Source organism: Abramis brama (assembly GCF_963993115.1).
Source record: "Abramis brama genome assembly, chromosome: 10".
In the NCBI taxonomy this organism is placed as follows: domain Eukaryota; kingdom Metazoa; phylum Chordata; class Actinopteri; order Cypriniformes; family Leuciscidae; genus Abramis; species Abramis brama.
In genome coordinates this window covers 2,958,538-2,974,069 of record NC_139972.1, presented here as the reverse complement: position 1 = coordinate 2,974,069, position 15,532 = coordinate 2,958,538, and the positions used below count along the sequence as shown (strand labels likewise).

Below are 15,532 nucleotides of genomic sequence, written 5' to 3'. Positions count from 1 at the left end.
GTGCACGTCCCTTCCTTATTGTTCATTTTTCCGTGATTCTTGATCACTCTAAAGTTTCAATAACTTTTAACAATTCGCCCAAAAGCAGAGCATCCATCATTTACTGAAATAAAGCGGTAAAGCTCTGAGGTCTCTGGCCAGCCTTTAAGAATAAAACAAATACTCGACAAATCACATGCATTAATCTGTTAATGCTGAATTTAATATCATATTTTAATATACATTTTATGTAGCAACAATGTAGAAAAAAAACAAGATCGTCGATCAGAAAATTCTCAAACCAAGCCTTGATGACGTGAGTGGTCACGTGGTTTGCACGGAAGAATTTTTTTTTTTTTTGGTTTGAAGCAATAGGTTTAAATTACACCAACAAAACTGCATTTTACTTCCAGTCAAGTAAACTAATATACGTTAGACCAATGACAGCAGAAAAGTTTTGTAGAAAGTCAGATCTGCTGAGTCAGATCAAATATAACAAAGTTCTTTATAGTAATGTTGAGGCATATACAATTTTTTCAGTGATCTTTCTCTCTCACACATAGACATATACACTTAGAATAACAGTTAAACTCACTGAGCTATTGAAATAATTGTTTTTAAAAAAGAGATATTGCGATTAACAGTTCACATATTTCGAAAGATAATGCTCGATTCTCCTGTGTTGGCATAGGTTTAGAAACGATTACAAATCTGAGGAAATGGTACACGTTGTGTTCCCAGATGACCGCTATAAGCAACCTAATCTTACAGCACATGCAGAGATGGAGTTTGAGACGCTCCATCATGTAAATGATAACAGTTCATGTCGAGCAGCATTTACTGTGAGTGGAGCCGCTCTGAGATGATGAGAAATATAGCAGTTCTGAGAAATAATAAACCCACAGGGCACATACTGTATTTATTCCCACGGTTGTCAAACTGGGGTACGCGTACCACCAGAGGTACGTGGACTGATTTCAGGGGGTACGCGAAAAAAGATCTAAGTCATATGCCTTTTCAAACGTTTTCTCTGTCCCACGGTGGTAACTTCTTAGGCCATCCTTAAAAATATTTTGGTTTGCCGTAACAGCCAAAAAAAAAAAAAGGATCGGTAGGTTGAACTATATATTTTTTTTCAAGATTCAATGTAAAAAAAAAAAGTACAATTTTGGTCATGGTGATTACGTAGGTATGAATTTAAACTAATTTGCATATCGGGACTTCACTGACAGAATTTCGTGCCAAGTTAAAGAGGTGTCGAGAAAAAAAAAGAGAGATTTTGATAAAAAAAAAAAAAATTATATTTATATATTAAATAACAATTAGAAAACCTGTATAAACTGAACACCAAAGAATAATATTAACTATTGAGCGGTGGGGACGCGTTCATGTGTAAGGGTGGCGCTGCCAATAACGCACCTAAAAGCTGTCACAAAGAACTGGGAAAAGTAATGATTATGAATGAGACAACAAGACGATGGTAGGGAGGCACACTCAAAGATAAGAAGATATAACGAAGATTATATAACTCTGGGCTTCACATACACAGACAATGCAAATTTCCCTCAGCCACAGTGTGTCATATGTGCGCAGGTTCTGTCTAATAACTCGTTGAAGCCTTCACTCTTACAAAGACATTTAGAAACGAAACATGGCAATTTGAAAAATAAGCCACGGGAGTTTTTTGAGCGACAATTGAGACTGCTTTCTAACACCAAGAAATGTCTGATCGCGCCAGATGCTGTAAATAAGGCAGGAGTAGAAGTGTCTTACATGGTCAGTTACAGAGTGGCTAAGGCAGGCAAGCCTCATACTATTGTGGAGGAACTGATTGTCCCTGCTGCTATGGACATGGCTGAGAAAATGTTGGGGGAAAAGGCTAAACATACTTTCCAGAAAATGCCTTCATCAGACAATACCGTGTCCCGACGGATCAGTGATATGTCAGCAGACGTTTTGAGACAGTTACTATGTCGCATACATGCCAGTGAATTCTATGCATTACAGCTAGATGAGTCAACAGATGTAGCAGGCCTGGCTCAGTTGTTGGTGTACGTCAGGTACATATATGGAGGGTCAATCCATGAGGACATCTTCTTTTGCAAACCGTTACCGACGAGGACAATGGGGCAGGACATTTTTGGACTCATAGACAGTTTCATACGATCACACAGAATAACCTGGACTAAATGTGTTGGTATATGCACAGATGGTGCCAAAGCAATGACGGGGAGGCACAGCGGAGTGGTCACCCGTGTACAAGCAGTGGCTCCAGATGCCACTTGGGTCCACTGTAGCATACATAGGGAAGCGCTTGCCGCAACTGTAACTGTAACTGCAGCTGCAACTGTTTTTCATCGACAATCCTTTTCGCTTGTCAGATAGGTTGCATGATGATGAGTGGCTCACAAGACTGGCCTATTTGGGAGATATCTTTGGTCGTCTAAATGAGCTCAATCTCGGGCTGCAAGGTCGCTCTGTGACAATATTCAATGTGCGAGACAAGGTAGAGGCCACGATTAAAAACGGAAACACCTTGGCGACTTGGCAGCGCAATTATGCAAATACTTCCCCGAAACAGACAACCACGACACATGGATTCGTAATCCTTTTTTGTCACCCAACACATGCCAGCTTCCTATGCTTGAGAGAGAGAGCCTCATTGAAATATCCACGAACGGGTCGGTCAGAATCGAGTTCGGTCAGAAGACACTGACAGATTTCTGGATTAGTTTGCGGGCAGAGTATCCAGACCTGGCAAACCGAGCGATTAAGATGTTGATGCCATTTGCTACAACGTATTTATGCGAGACTGGATTCTCAGCTTTGGTCTGCCTTAAGACCAAGTATAGGTACAGACTGTTTGTGGAAAATGATCTAAGACTGAAACTGTCCCCAATTCGGTCTAACATCGCTGCAATATGTAAGAACATCCAGGCACATCCCTCACATTGATTAAACTGGTGATGTGGATGGAGAGGTGGTAGGCCTATTCTGTGTGGTTTACTACAATTTAGTTTACTGTTTACTATTTAGTTTACTATTGTTAATGTGTTCTCTTTTTTATTATTATTTTACAGCAGAGAAGTTAAGAAAATATACAATGTTATCATATGTGAAAAGCAATACTTATCAGTATGTGAAAAGTTACACTGTAAAAAATGATCGTAATTTTAACGGTAAAAGACTGTAAAAATGCTACAGTGAAAAACTGTTAATTGGTTAACAGAAAGTTTCCGTACTATATACGGTAAATAACTGTGATAGATCTAACGGTACATTTAATGTAATTTTACTGTAACATACCGTTAAATTTACAGTTTTTGAAAGTGAAAAAACAACTCATTGTATAATTTACAGTGAAAAACCGTAAATTGACATTCCCACAATTCCCTGTGACACTTCACATTTGATGTATTTTTGTTGAAATAACTATGTTTGTTTCTTCATAGTTTTCTTCGTTTTTTCTAATCAGTTATGTACATTAGGGGTTTATGTTACATTTAATGTTGTTAAATTAATGTTTATTGCATTTTTAAAATTTCATGTGTTACCATGATGGTGTTTAATGTTTGTGTGAATGACACTGTGCAGCTTCTATATATATTAGTATTAACTTTCTTGTGGAAGAACTGCTTGTGTTGAGCTTTGATTGATCATGTGACTCTCATCACTGCTGTGATTGGTGGTTATCAGTGTACAAAACAGATATTAATACTTCAATAGGACGGTAAATTAACTTTATATCATATTACTGAAATTTACTGTTATATTTACTGGATTATACTGTAAAATTGACATGTTGTTCAGAATAGCACGTACATTTTACAGTTTAAACCAGTAAATATAACAGAACTCCAGTGTGTTATATGCTGGTTTAAACTGTAAAATGTACATGTTATTCGCTAAAAGCAATTACTGTTTTGTTGTATATTTTACGGAATTGTTCTGGTAACCCCAGCTGCCAGTTTTTTTCCGTAAAAACTACGGGATTTTTTTTACAGTGTAACAATAGCTTAAATGAGATGTTGGATATGTGTTGTAGGAGATTGTGTGTGAGACTGGGTGCATATCTGTTTAAAATCATTATATTCAGCACATTTGTATCATATGTTGACTTTTGATGAGATTTGTATCATATGTTTATGATTCTATTCACTATTCTCGACAAAATTGATCAAAATAAATATTAATAAAAAATAAAAAAAACTTGTTGTTAACAATTGGTGGTGTTGGGGGTACTCCGGAAGATCTATAATGTCTCAGGGGGTACATGCCTGTTAAAAGTTTGGGAACCACTGATTTATTCAATTGAATCGTAGCCTTTGTGAATTCACAGTAGCACTATGCTGGTTTTTAAATGTTTTTAATATATCGTGCAGCCTTAGAAAACAGTCTAATAATGAGGTTCATTGATTCTCGTCTGTGGAATGAGCCACTTCCAGTATTTTGCTGGTTACTCGACAGGGGTAAATTGCAATCAAAGATTTTTTTAAAGAATTGAGTTCTTGAAATTTATTGAGGAATCGTGACAGTCCTAATTATATTCATTAAAACAATTGGGAGTCGACATGATTACTATTCATTATTTATTTGAATATCAAATCTTGGGGCGGCAGTGGCTCAGTGGTTCATGTTGGTTGATGAGCTGGATGGCGAGCTGGATGGCGCCTTGCATGGCTGACACCGCCATCGGTGTATGAATGGGTGAATGTGAGGCTATATGTAAAGCGCTTTGGTGGCCATAGGTCTGTGAAAGCGTTATATAAATGCAGTCCATTTACCATTTACCATCTGTGTAAATTAATTGTAAGAAATAATACTTTTCTGTGTCCAAGTGTTCAATCGCTCTTTTTTGAGTTGAGGTGATTGAGTGATTGATCTGCAAATTATTGAACACATGAGCTGCTCCTCAGTAACTTGATACAATCCACATTTAACACTCTTTACTTTAAACACAATCTCAGCACAGTCAGGACTTTAGTACATGAAGAACAAGATGAATTCAACCTTAATGACCATCACATCTATCTTTTTTTCTAGGATTGTCTTTACACATTATTTAATGTGACATAATTTATATACGTTTTATATAAGCTTTCCCTCTCACACAAACACACACAAATAACATGGTGAATCTCACTTACATCAAACATTGTGATCTGTGCTTTTTTTAAAATAATGAAGTCTGTTGATTCGATCTGTGTGTCTGATCTGAGAGAGTGAAGAGTGTGATTGTTCTCTACAGGTTGAGTGATTGTGGTGTCACAGATGAAGGTTGTGCTGCTCTGGCTTCAGCTCTGAGATCAAACCCCTCACACCTGAGAAAACTGGATCTGTCACATAATAAACTAGGAGACTCAGGAGTGAAGCTGTTCTCTGCTGTTCTGGCGAATCCTCACTGTAAACTGGAGGATCTGGGGTAAGATCATCTCTACTAGGGCTGGGCGATATATCGCATGACATTGTTATGCGCATCTCATCAGTAAAGCCGGTTCCTTGATTAGTAGTAAATCGCCATCACCTGCTTTCAGATGGAGCGGCATTTACTACACAGAGCCATAGTTCACTGACAAGCTGAGCCATATCGCATTAATTATCACGGACATAATTAATGCGATATGGCTCAGCTTGTCAGTGAACTATGGCTCTGTGTAGTAAATGCCGCTCCATATGAAAGCAGGTGATGGCGATTTACTACTTATCAAGGAACCGGCTTTACTGACAAGATGCACATAACAATGTCATGCGATATATCGCCCAGCCCTAATTTCTACCATAAAGATTCGGAGTGAATAAGGATTAATATGTAGATAGTGCATACTATAGTGCAGCGGTGAGGAGTCTCCCTGAAGAGGAGCATTTACATCTTAATATATTATTATCCCCCAAAAGAAAGTAAAACTAACAGTTAAATAAACCGGACAAACTACAAACCAGACAACAGATGTAGGTTACAGATACTGTACTGTTACAGAACCTGTAACAGATAAGACCATTACTCATCCAGACATCCATCCCCATCCTGAAGCAGTTGCGGTTCTACATTGAATTACACCCTGGGCGAGACCCCCTTTGAATGACCCCCCCCCCCAAAAAAAAAAAAACACACAAAATTCTGCACAAACAGTTATATTTTATTATAACAACATAAGTGCCCCCCTGTATTTATAATATTATGAATGAAATGTGAGTTATTTGGAAGAAAGTCGAGGTGATCACAAACATGATCACAGTTATCACAGAATCCTGTTCAAAAAGTACTACTACACAAGTTTTATGTCGAAAACTAGCAAACAAATAACAAATAACAAATAAAATTAGTATCAATATGCACTTTTTGTTTACATAAACATTAAAATAATAACATTAAAAATGATGGCCAGATTTTAAAAGTGTCTTGCAACATGTTATCTACTAACATGTACAAGTTCAAATCATTTTTGACAATTTTTTTTAATAAAAAGATAAACCTCACATATTTCAGCCTTTAAATAATTTTTTATAAAAAGAATTAATAAAAAAAAACATAAATTACTGACATGTACAATGCACATTAGCTTATCTTTTATTAATAATAGTCAAATTTGGCATCTGTCGTTGCTATGCAACCATGAACTGCGCTCTCCACAACGACAAAGACGTTTTAGTAGCTAATGGATTTCCACCACCAAAAAACATATGTTGTAGCTCTGCTACACGATTTATTTACGGAAAAGAGATAAACACCCGTAGTGTTTGGGTGCACCCCCATCCTTCATGACTGAGCTTTCAGTGTTGTTACGGAAAGGGTGACGCTGATTGGTTGGTTCTTGTCACATGACCTGCGGTGCGTTTGCGGCATTCTGGGAAGTTGAGAGTTTTTCATCTCATTGTGCCTGGAAAAAATGAGCGTGTCGCTTCAATTAAAAAGACACGATATGTGAACGGCCCCTTGGCTAGCTACCTCCAATCAGGCCACAAACTACTGCTAGCTTTTTACGCACCAGAAAATTTACGCACCAGAGGTGAACTCTGTACATAATGTATGAGTCATATTTACAAAAACAATTCATCACATCTTTTTGAGTTTTATTTCAGAAGCAACTACATACAACTACATTCTCTTGAATAAATAATTCAATAACAAATACAGTTTTTTGACAGTTACTTGTCGCCACCTAGTGGCGAAACAATTTAATCGATAAATGCGTTATTGCAAGCACCAAGTTTCTATCAAAAGCTGATTTACTCTATTTTGATCGCTATCATAGACATCAGTGTTTATATTTGAACTTTAAAATTTTATCCCAGTACTTCTATGATCAGTTTAACTATTGTATCACATAAATAATGATACTATTATTATGTTGAAAAGACCTTTTGTGAAGCTGTTTCATGACAACTCTCTCTGGGTCTGCAGCAGCGCCAACACAGATTTAAAATGTTCCGATATGATTTTGTCAAAGGTTTAATAGATAGACGAATTTGAAGAATATTGTGTGGGTGTTTGAATGGGAATCACAGTATTTTAAAGATTAATCATGCAGCTCTACTGTCTTATCTCTCTCTATGAGTAGCGCGAGGGCTTTTCAGTGCATTCAGTCTCACGTCGCTTCCATGCATCCACTTGAAATGGATATTATGACATTCATAGATAACAACACATTTCTTCCTCTGTTGGAACTAAAGTGGCTAACTTCTGTCAACCTCGTCTATAAGCAAGGACAAAAATAAAGCAATTTAATTTGAATCAATATCAATGATTTTTTTCTCCTGTGTCTAACACACACACGCGTTCCTTAAAATGTTTACAAATACATTAGGCACACACACACATGTATTATGGAGACTTGCCATAGAAATAAGGATTTTTATACTGTACAAACTGTATAATCTACAATCCCTAATGTATTTTAACAATGTGAACTAATGAGTATTTGTATATATTTCATATTGACAGCATTATGTTATTTATTTTTTAAGTGTTATGTTTATCTTTGGATATAGGCTTAATGTGTGTCTTTGTTCTCTACAGGTTGAGTTATTGTGGTGTCACAGATGAAGGTTGTGCTGCTCTGGCTTCAGCTCTGAGATCAAACCCCTCACACCTGAGAGAACTGTATCTGTTTGGGAATAAACTAGGAGACTCAGAAGTGAAGCTACTGAAGGATCTGAAGGATGATCCACATTATAAACTGGAGACACTAGAGTAAGAATAGTTTTTGACGATTTTCATCGTCATATTTTCATTTAAAGTTGAAATGGCTGTTTTACTCGCTTGAAATAAAAAGAAATTGTACCAGGTTCAGTAACACCGTGTGTGTGTGTGTGTGTGTGTGTGTGTGCGTGTGTGTGTGTGTGAATATTTTGTCTGAGATCATCAGATAATGAGTCTTAAATTCATCTTCAGTTTCTGTAGGTCTCTGAACATTAAACTGTGTTAATATGAGTTTAATTCTGCTCATAGTGTTGTGTCTGACAGCTTTCCCCCTTTAACTGTCTCTAAGTGTGTGATAATCTGAGATTTGGGTTGTTTATTTACTGATATTAAATTTGTAGTGTAATGATAATTTCTGCTTTTTCTGTATCAGCTATCCATTGTGTGAAAGTGACCTTTCATGTGCTTTTGATTTTGTAAAGTGACTTTGAGCATCAGATAGAAGCTATATTATCATGTTTGAGAATGAATTGATAAAAATTATCTAGTCAGTTTTCTTATGAAAAGAAATTTCTTATTTCTTATTCTTATTCCTGCTTCCTGCTTAGCTACTGTTCGGACGCTCTTGCTCACTGCTCCGCACTTTGCTCTATCTCTTTTATATTTTATTTCCTAATTTTAACTTAAGCAAATCAGCACATTGCTAAATCGACATAGCTTGGCATCAACGTTAAAACTAGAAACTTTTATGACCGGAAGATTACTACAAAAAAGAGGTTTTCCTATCCGACCAGCCTCCCACTGCCATCAGCTTACATTCCTGAGAAGAGAAAACACAGCTGCCTACATCCAAAAGGATAAGAAAGAAAATGCCTCTTCTGGTTCTAGAATCTACTTGCTGCACAAACTGCCACAGACTTTTACAAAGGATTGCAGTTCTTGAAACAAAGTTACTTACGGGACTACCAAACCAGACGGAACACACAACAAAGCTTCGACATGGACGCCCTCAGCATTCAGCCGGTGAGTCCCATGAATCTAGTGTTCCTTGACAGGCCATACTGAGAGTAGATAAACAAGCCGATCAACACTCTAATCGATGGCACAAACGGAGCGAGACCCAAAGGCACTCGAGACATCAGATTGTCACGAGCATCACATATTTCTGCAGTAGCATCCTCTACCCCAGATACAGCTCTGACAAGGCTTGCAAACACTGGTTTCCTACCATCGCCTATACATCTTGAGAACAGATTTGAAGTATTAATGAATGTAGATGAGGAATCCCCAAACGAGATGAATGTGATCGAACACAGACTGAATCAGCCAGTAGCCTACAATGATGCTAACTGGCGCTCAAGGTCGAGCAGACAGCGGCACTCAGCTCAGAGCGCAGCCGAGCACAGGACTCTGATAGTGGGGGACTCCATAATCAGAAACATTAGCAGCAGGGAAACTACTATGTGCTGCCTTCCACAAGCAACAATTTCTGATCATTCTGATGAAACAAAAGACTGCAAATCGACTTATCATTCATGTGGGGAAGAATGATACTCAGAAAGAGCAGTCAGAACTGCTCAAGAGGGATTTCAATTAACCTTTTGAAACAATTAGAAGGCTGAAAGTTCAGACGTTCATCAGTGGACCACTTCCAGCGAGAGGAATAAATCAGTTTTCACGGTTGCTTGGGCTTAATACATGGCTGCAAAAAAACTGCAATATAAAACGAGTAAACTTCATTGAAAACTTCAATCTTTTCTGGAGTCAGAGACAACTGTTCAAACAGGATGGCCTCCACCCAAACAAACTTGGTGCAAGAGTGCTAAAAGACAACATTAACTTCTCCCTCCATCACACTTCAGCAGTGTGTGCCAATCCACTCAACCTGAATGTCACACACACACACCTGGACAGAGTATAAATGAACACAGGACTTCACTTCAGCACCTGAATGGACATGTGATTGACATATCACACAAGGACAATAATAACACCATGCAGTCAAAACAACCTCTGCTCACAGACACAATCTCAGCTGAGCCCTGCCCACAGAGCTCACCACAGACAGACTGTGACAGATTAGAACCAGATGAAGTCAACAGTTGGATGTAGCAAAACTTTCTTCAGTTAAACAAAGACAAAGCTTAAGTTGTTGCGTTTGGAAACAAAGATGAAGTTCTCAAGGTGAACGCATACCTTGACGTTAGGGGTCTAACTACCAAAAATCAAGTCAGGAATCTCTGTGTGATTTTGAAATTCAGACCTTAGTTTCAGTAGTCATGTCAAAGCAATAACTAAATCAGCATACTATCATCTAATTTTTTTTGCAAGAATTAGATGCTTTGTTTCCAGACAAGATTTAGAAAAACTTGTTCATGCTTTCATCACCAGCAGGGTGGATTATTGTAATGGACTCCTCACTGGCCTTCAAATCCAGACTCAAAACACATCTGTTTAGCTGTGCATTTACTGAATGAGTACTGTGCCACTGTACGTCCGACTGATTATACTGTATTTTAGTTTGCATCCTCCTTTTTATTCTAAGCTGAACTCAAATGGCACTGAGAATTGGGTAAGAGAGATGAAACCATGCTGATGGCCTGGGTCTGTGTTGGAGTAGTGAGTTTGACGTGATTAAACCTGAGGTTCTGTGGGGTGCGGACTGGATTGATTCCATTCCTAGAGCTTCCGAACAAATGGGTTTTTGGGGTGTGGACTGAAGAAGCAGTGAACCCGAGGTTACCCCGTGAGTCAGTCCTAGAGCTCCTCCTGTCCAATTTTAGGGAAAAATCGGGTCTATTGGAGACGTCCAATAGATTTTTTGGGCGCGTTGAAAGAACACCACAGACACAGTACAATCCACATGGGAAAATCTCACAGTAAAACAAGCAGCTGTGCAAAATATGATACACCGGTGTTTTGCCAGATGAGAAGTTTATTTATGTATAATCTTATTACTTCTTTTTATAACTGTATCCACTGTATGTCTGACTGATTGCACTGTATTCCTCCCTTTGATTCTAAACTGAACTCAAATGGCACTGAGAATTGGGTAAGAGACAAACATAAATTACTTAATTGGGGAACTTGAGAAATGAAATAATGCTGATGACCAGGGTCTGGGGTGGAGTAGTGAGTTTGATGTGTAATTAAACTCGAGGTTCTGTGGGGTGCGGACTGAATCGACTCCATTCCTAGAGCTTCCGAACAAATACGTTTTTGGGGTGCGGACTGAAGAAGCAGTGAACCTGAGGTTACCCCGTGAGTCAGACATAGAGCTCCTCCTGTCTGATTTTGTGGGAAAATCGGGTCCATCGGAGACGTCCAATAGATTTCTTAGGCGCGCCAAAAGATCACCACAGACACAGTGTAATCACCATGGGAAAATCTCAGAGTAAAACTGGGAGTTGTGGAAAATATGATATACCGGTGTTTTGCCAGATGAGAAGTTTATCTATGTATCATCTTTTTACTCTTTTAATTCATTTTAGAACTGTATCATATATCTCTTTTAATTTCTTTTATAACTGTTTTAATTTTCCATGTTTTTATTTTGTGATTATTTTAAGTCCTTTCTGTAGAGCACTTTGAATTGCCATAGTGTATGAAATGTGCTATATAAATAAACTTCCCTTGTCTTGCCAATGAAAAGATGTGACATACGCAATATCTCATACTGCATATGTTTGTGTGTTTTATTTTAGGTATAAGATGGCAGTCTGATCTTCTGATGATCATCTGATGGTGAATAAGGATCCACTACAGAGACTCACAGTCAATAGAATCAACAGAGACTGAAGATACAGTGACTTCACTGTTATAACTTCACTGTTGTCGTGGTAACTTCCAAAATGGCGTAACAGTGCAGACGTGTTTTTGTTTGTCCAGTGTAAATAGTTTGTAATAGTTTGTAATTAGTCTGTCTTTCCATATATTTATTTCCGCGCCGAGCCACACCGCGACTGGTCTGCCGGCGTAATTGTCCGACATGGTCTCAATGGGCTTTTCCTCTGTGATGTTGCCGAAGTTGCATCCGCTAGCCCCGGCCTGTTAGTACTGAACGCCGTGCCTTCCGCTCGCCTAGTGCCGCGCCCATTGAACTGCTCCCTAGCTCACCTCTTTGCTGCTCATCGGATCCTGATTACTCGGCTTCACAGCTGATGCCTGAGGGACTGTTTGGTTATATGGTATTTCATTCTGTTTATTTGCTAGGCCCCAGGTCCTGTATGTAGCACATCACATTTCTCTATCTGACCCTTTTTGTCCATATATCGCCATTACCCACCGTTGTCTTTTGATTAACTGTGTTTGTTTTTATGCCCCTTTCTTATTTCAATATGCTTTGTCTGCTGCTGTTTAGTTTAGCTATTATTGTTTTATTTTACTGCAGAGCCCCCAGTCCCACTCAACATGTCTCTGATAGCTCCTTTGTCTAACCCCCCACACATGCGGAGACCTCACCTGCTTTAACAGCTCTGTACCCCCGCCCCCCCCCCCCCCCCCCCCGCAGCAACCTGCCTAAGCCCCGCCCATTTTTCCTTCACCCAAATCCAGACAGCTGATGTTCTGAAAGAACTGCTAAATCTGGACCCCTACAAATCTGCTGGGCTAGACAATCTGGACCCTTTCTTTTGAAAACTATCAGCCAAAATTGTTGCAACCCCTATTACCAGCATGTTCAACCTCTCTTTTGTATCGTCTGAGATCCCTAGAGATTGGAAAGCTGCCGCGGTCATCCCCGTCTTCAAAGGGGGAGACACTCTAGACCCAAACTGTTATCAACCTATATCCATCCTGCACTGCCTTTCTAAAGTCTTCGAAAGCCAAGTTAATAAACAGATCACTGACTACTTCGAATCCCACCGTATCTTCTCTTCTATGCAATCTGGTTTCCGAGCTGGTTATGGGTGCACCTCAGCTACGCTCAAGGTACTTAACGATATCATAACTGCCATCGATAGAAGACAGTACTGTGCAGCCGTCTTCATCGACCTGGCCAAGGCTTTCGACTCTGTCAATCACCGCATTCTTATTGGCAGGCTCAACAGCCTTGGTTTCTCAAGTAACTGCCTCAACTGGTTCTCCAACTGCTTCTCAGACAGAGTTCAGTTTGTAAAATCAGAGGCCTTGCTGTCCGGTCCCCTGGCAGTCTCTATGGGGGTGCCACAGGGTTCAATTCTTGGGCCAACTCTGTTCTCTATATACATCAACAATGTCACTGTCGCTGCTGGTGACTCTCTGATCCATCTCTACGCAGACGACACCATTCTGTATACATTTGGACACTGTGTTAACTAACCTTCAAACAAGTTTCAATGCCAAACAACACTCCTTCCGTGGCCTCTAACTGCTCTTAAATGCTAGTAAGACTGAATGCATGCTTTTCATTCGAACGTTGCCCGCACCCGCCCACCAGACTATCATCACTACTCTTGACGGGTCTGACTTAGAATACGTGGACACCTACAAATACCTAGGTGTCTGGTTAGACTGTAAACTCAACTTCCAGACTCACATTAACCATCTCCAATCCAAAATTAAATCTTGAATCAGCTTCCTATTTTGCAACAAAGCCTCTTTCACTCATGCTGCCAAACATGCCCTTGTAAATCTTACCATCCTACCGATCCTTGACTTCGGCGATGTCTTTTACAAAATATCCTCCAACACTCTACTGAGAAAATTGGATGTAGTCTATCACAGTGCCATCCGTTTTGTTACCAAAGCCCCATATACTACCCACCACTGCGACCTGTATTCTCTCATTGGCTGGCCCTCACTCATCGCCAAACTCATTGGCTCCAGGTCATCTATAAGTCTTTATTAGGTAAATCACTGCCTTATCTCAGCTTGCTGGTCTCCATAGGAACATCTACCCATAGCATGCGCTCCAGCAGGTATATTTCACTGGCCAGCCCCAAAGCCAACACCTCCTTTGGCCGCCATTCCTTCCAGTTTTCTGCTGCCAGTGACTGGAACGAATTGCAAAAATCCTTGAAGCTAGAGGTTCCTATCTCCCTCACTAACTTTAAGTATCTGCTGTCAAAGCTGCTTATCGATCACTGCACCTGTATATAGCCCTTTTGTAAATAGCCCACCCTACTACCTTGTCCCCATATTTTTTTTAATTTTTAATTTGTATTTTTTTTAAACTTCAGCTCATGTTGCACTCCAGTATTTCTACTTGCACATCATTACTTGCACATTCCATCATTCCAGTGTTAATGCTAATCTGTAATTTATTTCGCCACTATGGCCTATTTACTGTCCTATCTTTCTAACCTTACTGCATTTTGCACTACATTTGCATTTTGTATATAGATTTTCTATTGTGTTATTGACTGTACGTTTGTTTATTCCCCGTGTGTATCTCTGTGTTATTGTTTTTGTCGCACTGCTTTGTCTTGGCCATGTCACAGTTGTAAATGAGAACTTGTTCTCAACTGACTTACCTGGTTAAATAAAGATGAAATAAAAAATTTAGATTTCAACAATCCTCTGACAGACCTGATGAGGCAGCAGTGAAACACCTTTTATTTCACCGCAGCAAATTACAGTTTCTCATTCATATATTAACCTTTTTATTTGTATAAACACATAGTATAAACTCAAAAAGGTTGGAGTTTTGTTACAGAGAAAATATAGAGCCTGAATGTGTTTGTGTTGTACCATCAGAGGGAGACAAAGACTAATGAAAGATTCATTTTTCATAATTATTAGGGAAAAAACAGTTCAAGCTCACTTTTGGAAAACAAACAATGGAAGCTTGAGTGTATACATCATGTTTTTAATAATAGATGTATTACATTTGTATTAATGTATTAAAGGGGTCATATGATGCATTTTCATGTTTTCCTTTTTCTTTAGTGTGTTATGTAGCTGTTTGTGCATGTATAAGATCTGCAAACTTACAAAGCTCAAAGTCACCTACAAGAAGATTTATTATATCTAATGCCCGGTACACACTGTATGATTTTGGGCTGTTTCATGAGCATGTTGTTTTTCCTGAGACCTGAACCCTATTAGTTTGAGGCATGACGCCTTTTCCTCATATGAGTGATGTTCTAAAATGTTCATCGTAGTACGAACGTCTGTCAGTTCCAGTGAAGGTGCAGCAGTCGTGACTCTCTGCAGCTGATCTCAGGTCAGATCAATTCTGTTTTAGGAGCTTTGGGTTCACTGACCCACAAACAGGCCCCGCTCACTCTGACCACACCTCACACTCACTCTCTCACTCACTCATACACACACATACACACACACACACTCTCACAGACACACTCACTCACACACACACACTCTCACAGACGCTCGCATACACACTCACTCACTCGCTGCTCTATAGAGGACTGCAGCATAGCAGTTGCTCAAGTTGTGGGATATAGGAGTATCTTGTCGGCATCTAGGATGAAC

At 39.2% G+C, this 15,532-nt stretch overlaps 1 protein-coding gene across 2 annotated transcripts in view; it reads left to right on the top strand.

Moving 5' to 3' along the window:
• The window catches only part of LOC311091359 (protein NLRC3-like), a 35,542-nt gene extending 20,475 nt beyond the window's left edge, over nt 1-15,067 (top strand). For both annotated transcript variants that reach the window (XM_084127279.1, XM_084127278.1), the window contains exons 9-11: nt 5,228-5,401; nt 7,997-8,170; nt 11,824-15,067. In XM_084127279.1, coding sequence (XP_083983405.1) covers nt 5,228-5,401; nt 7,997-8,170; nt 11,824-11,842 — 367 coding nt within the window. In that variant the 3' untranslated portion in view covers nt 11,843-15,067. The remainder of the gene's footprint in view (nt 1-5,227; nt 5,402-7,996; nt 8,171-11,823) is intronic.
• Nucleotides 15,068-15,532: the final 465 nt, after the last annotated feature.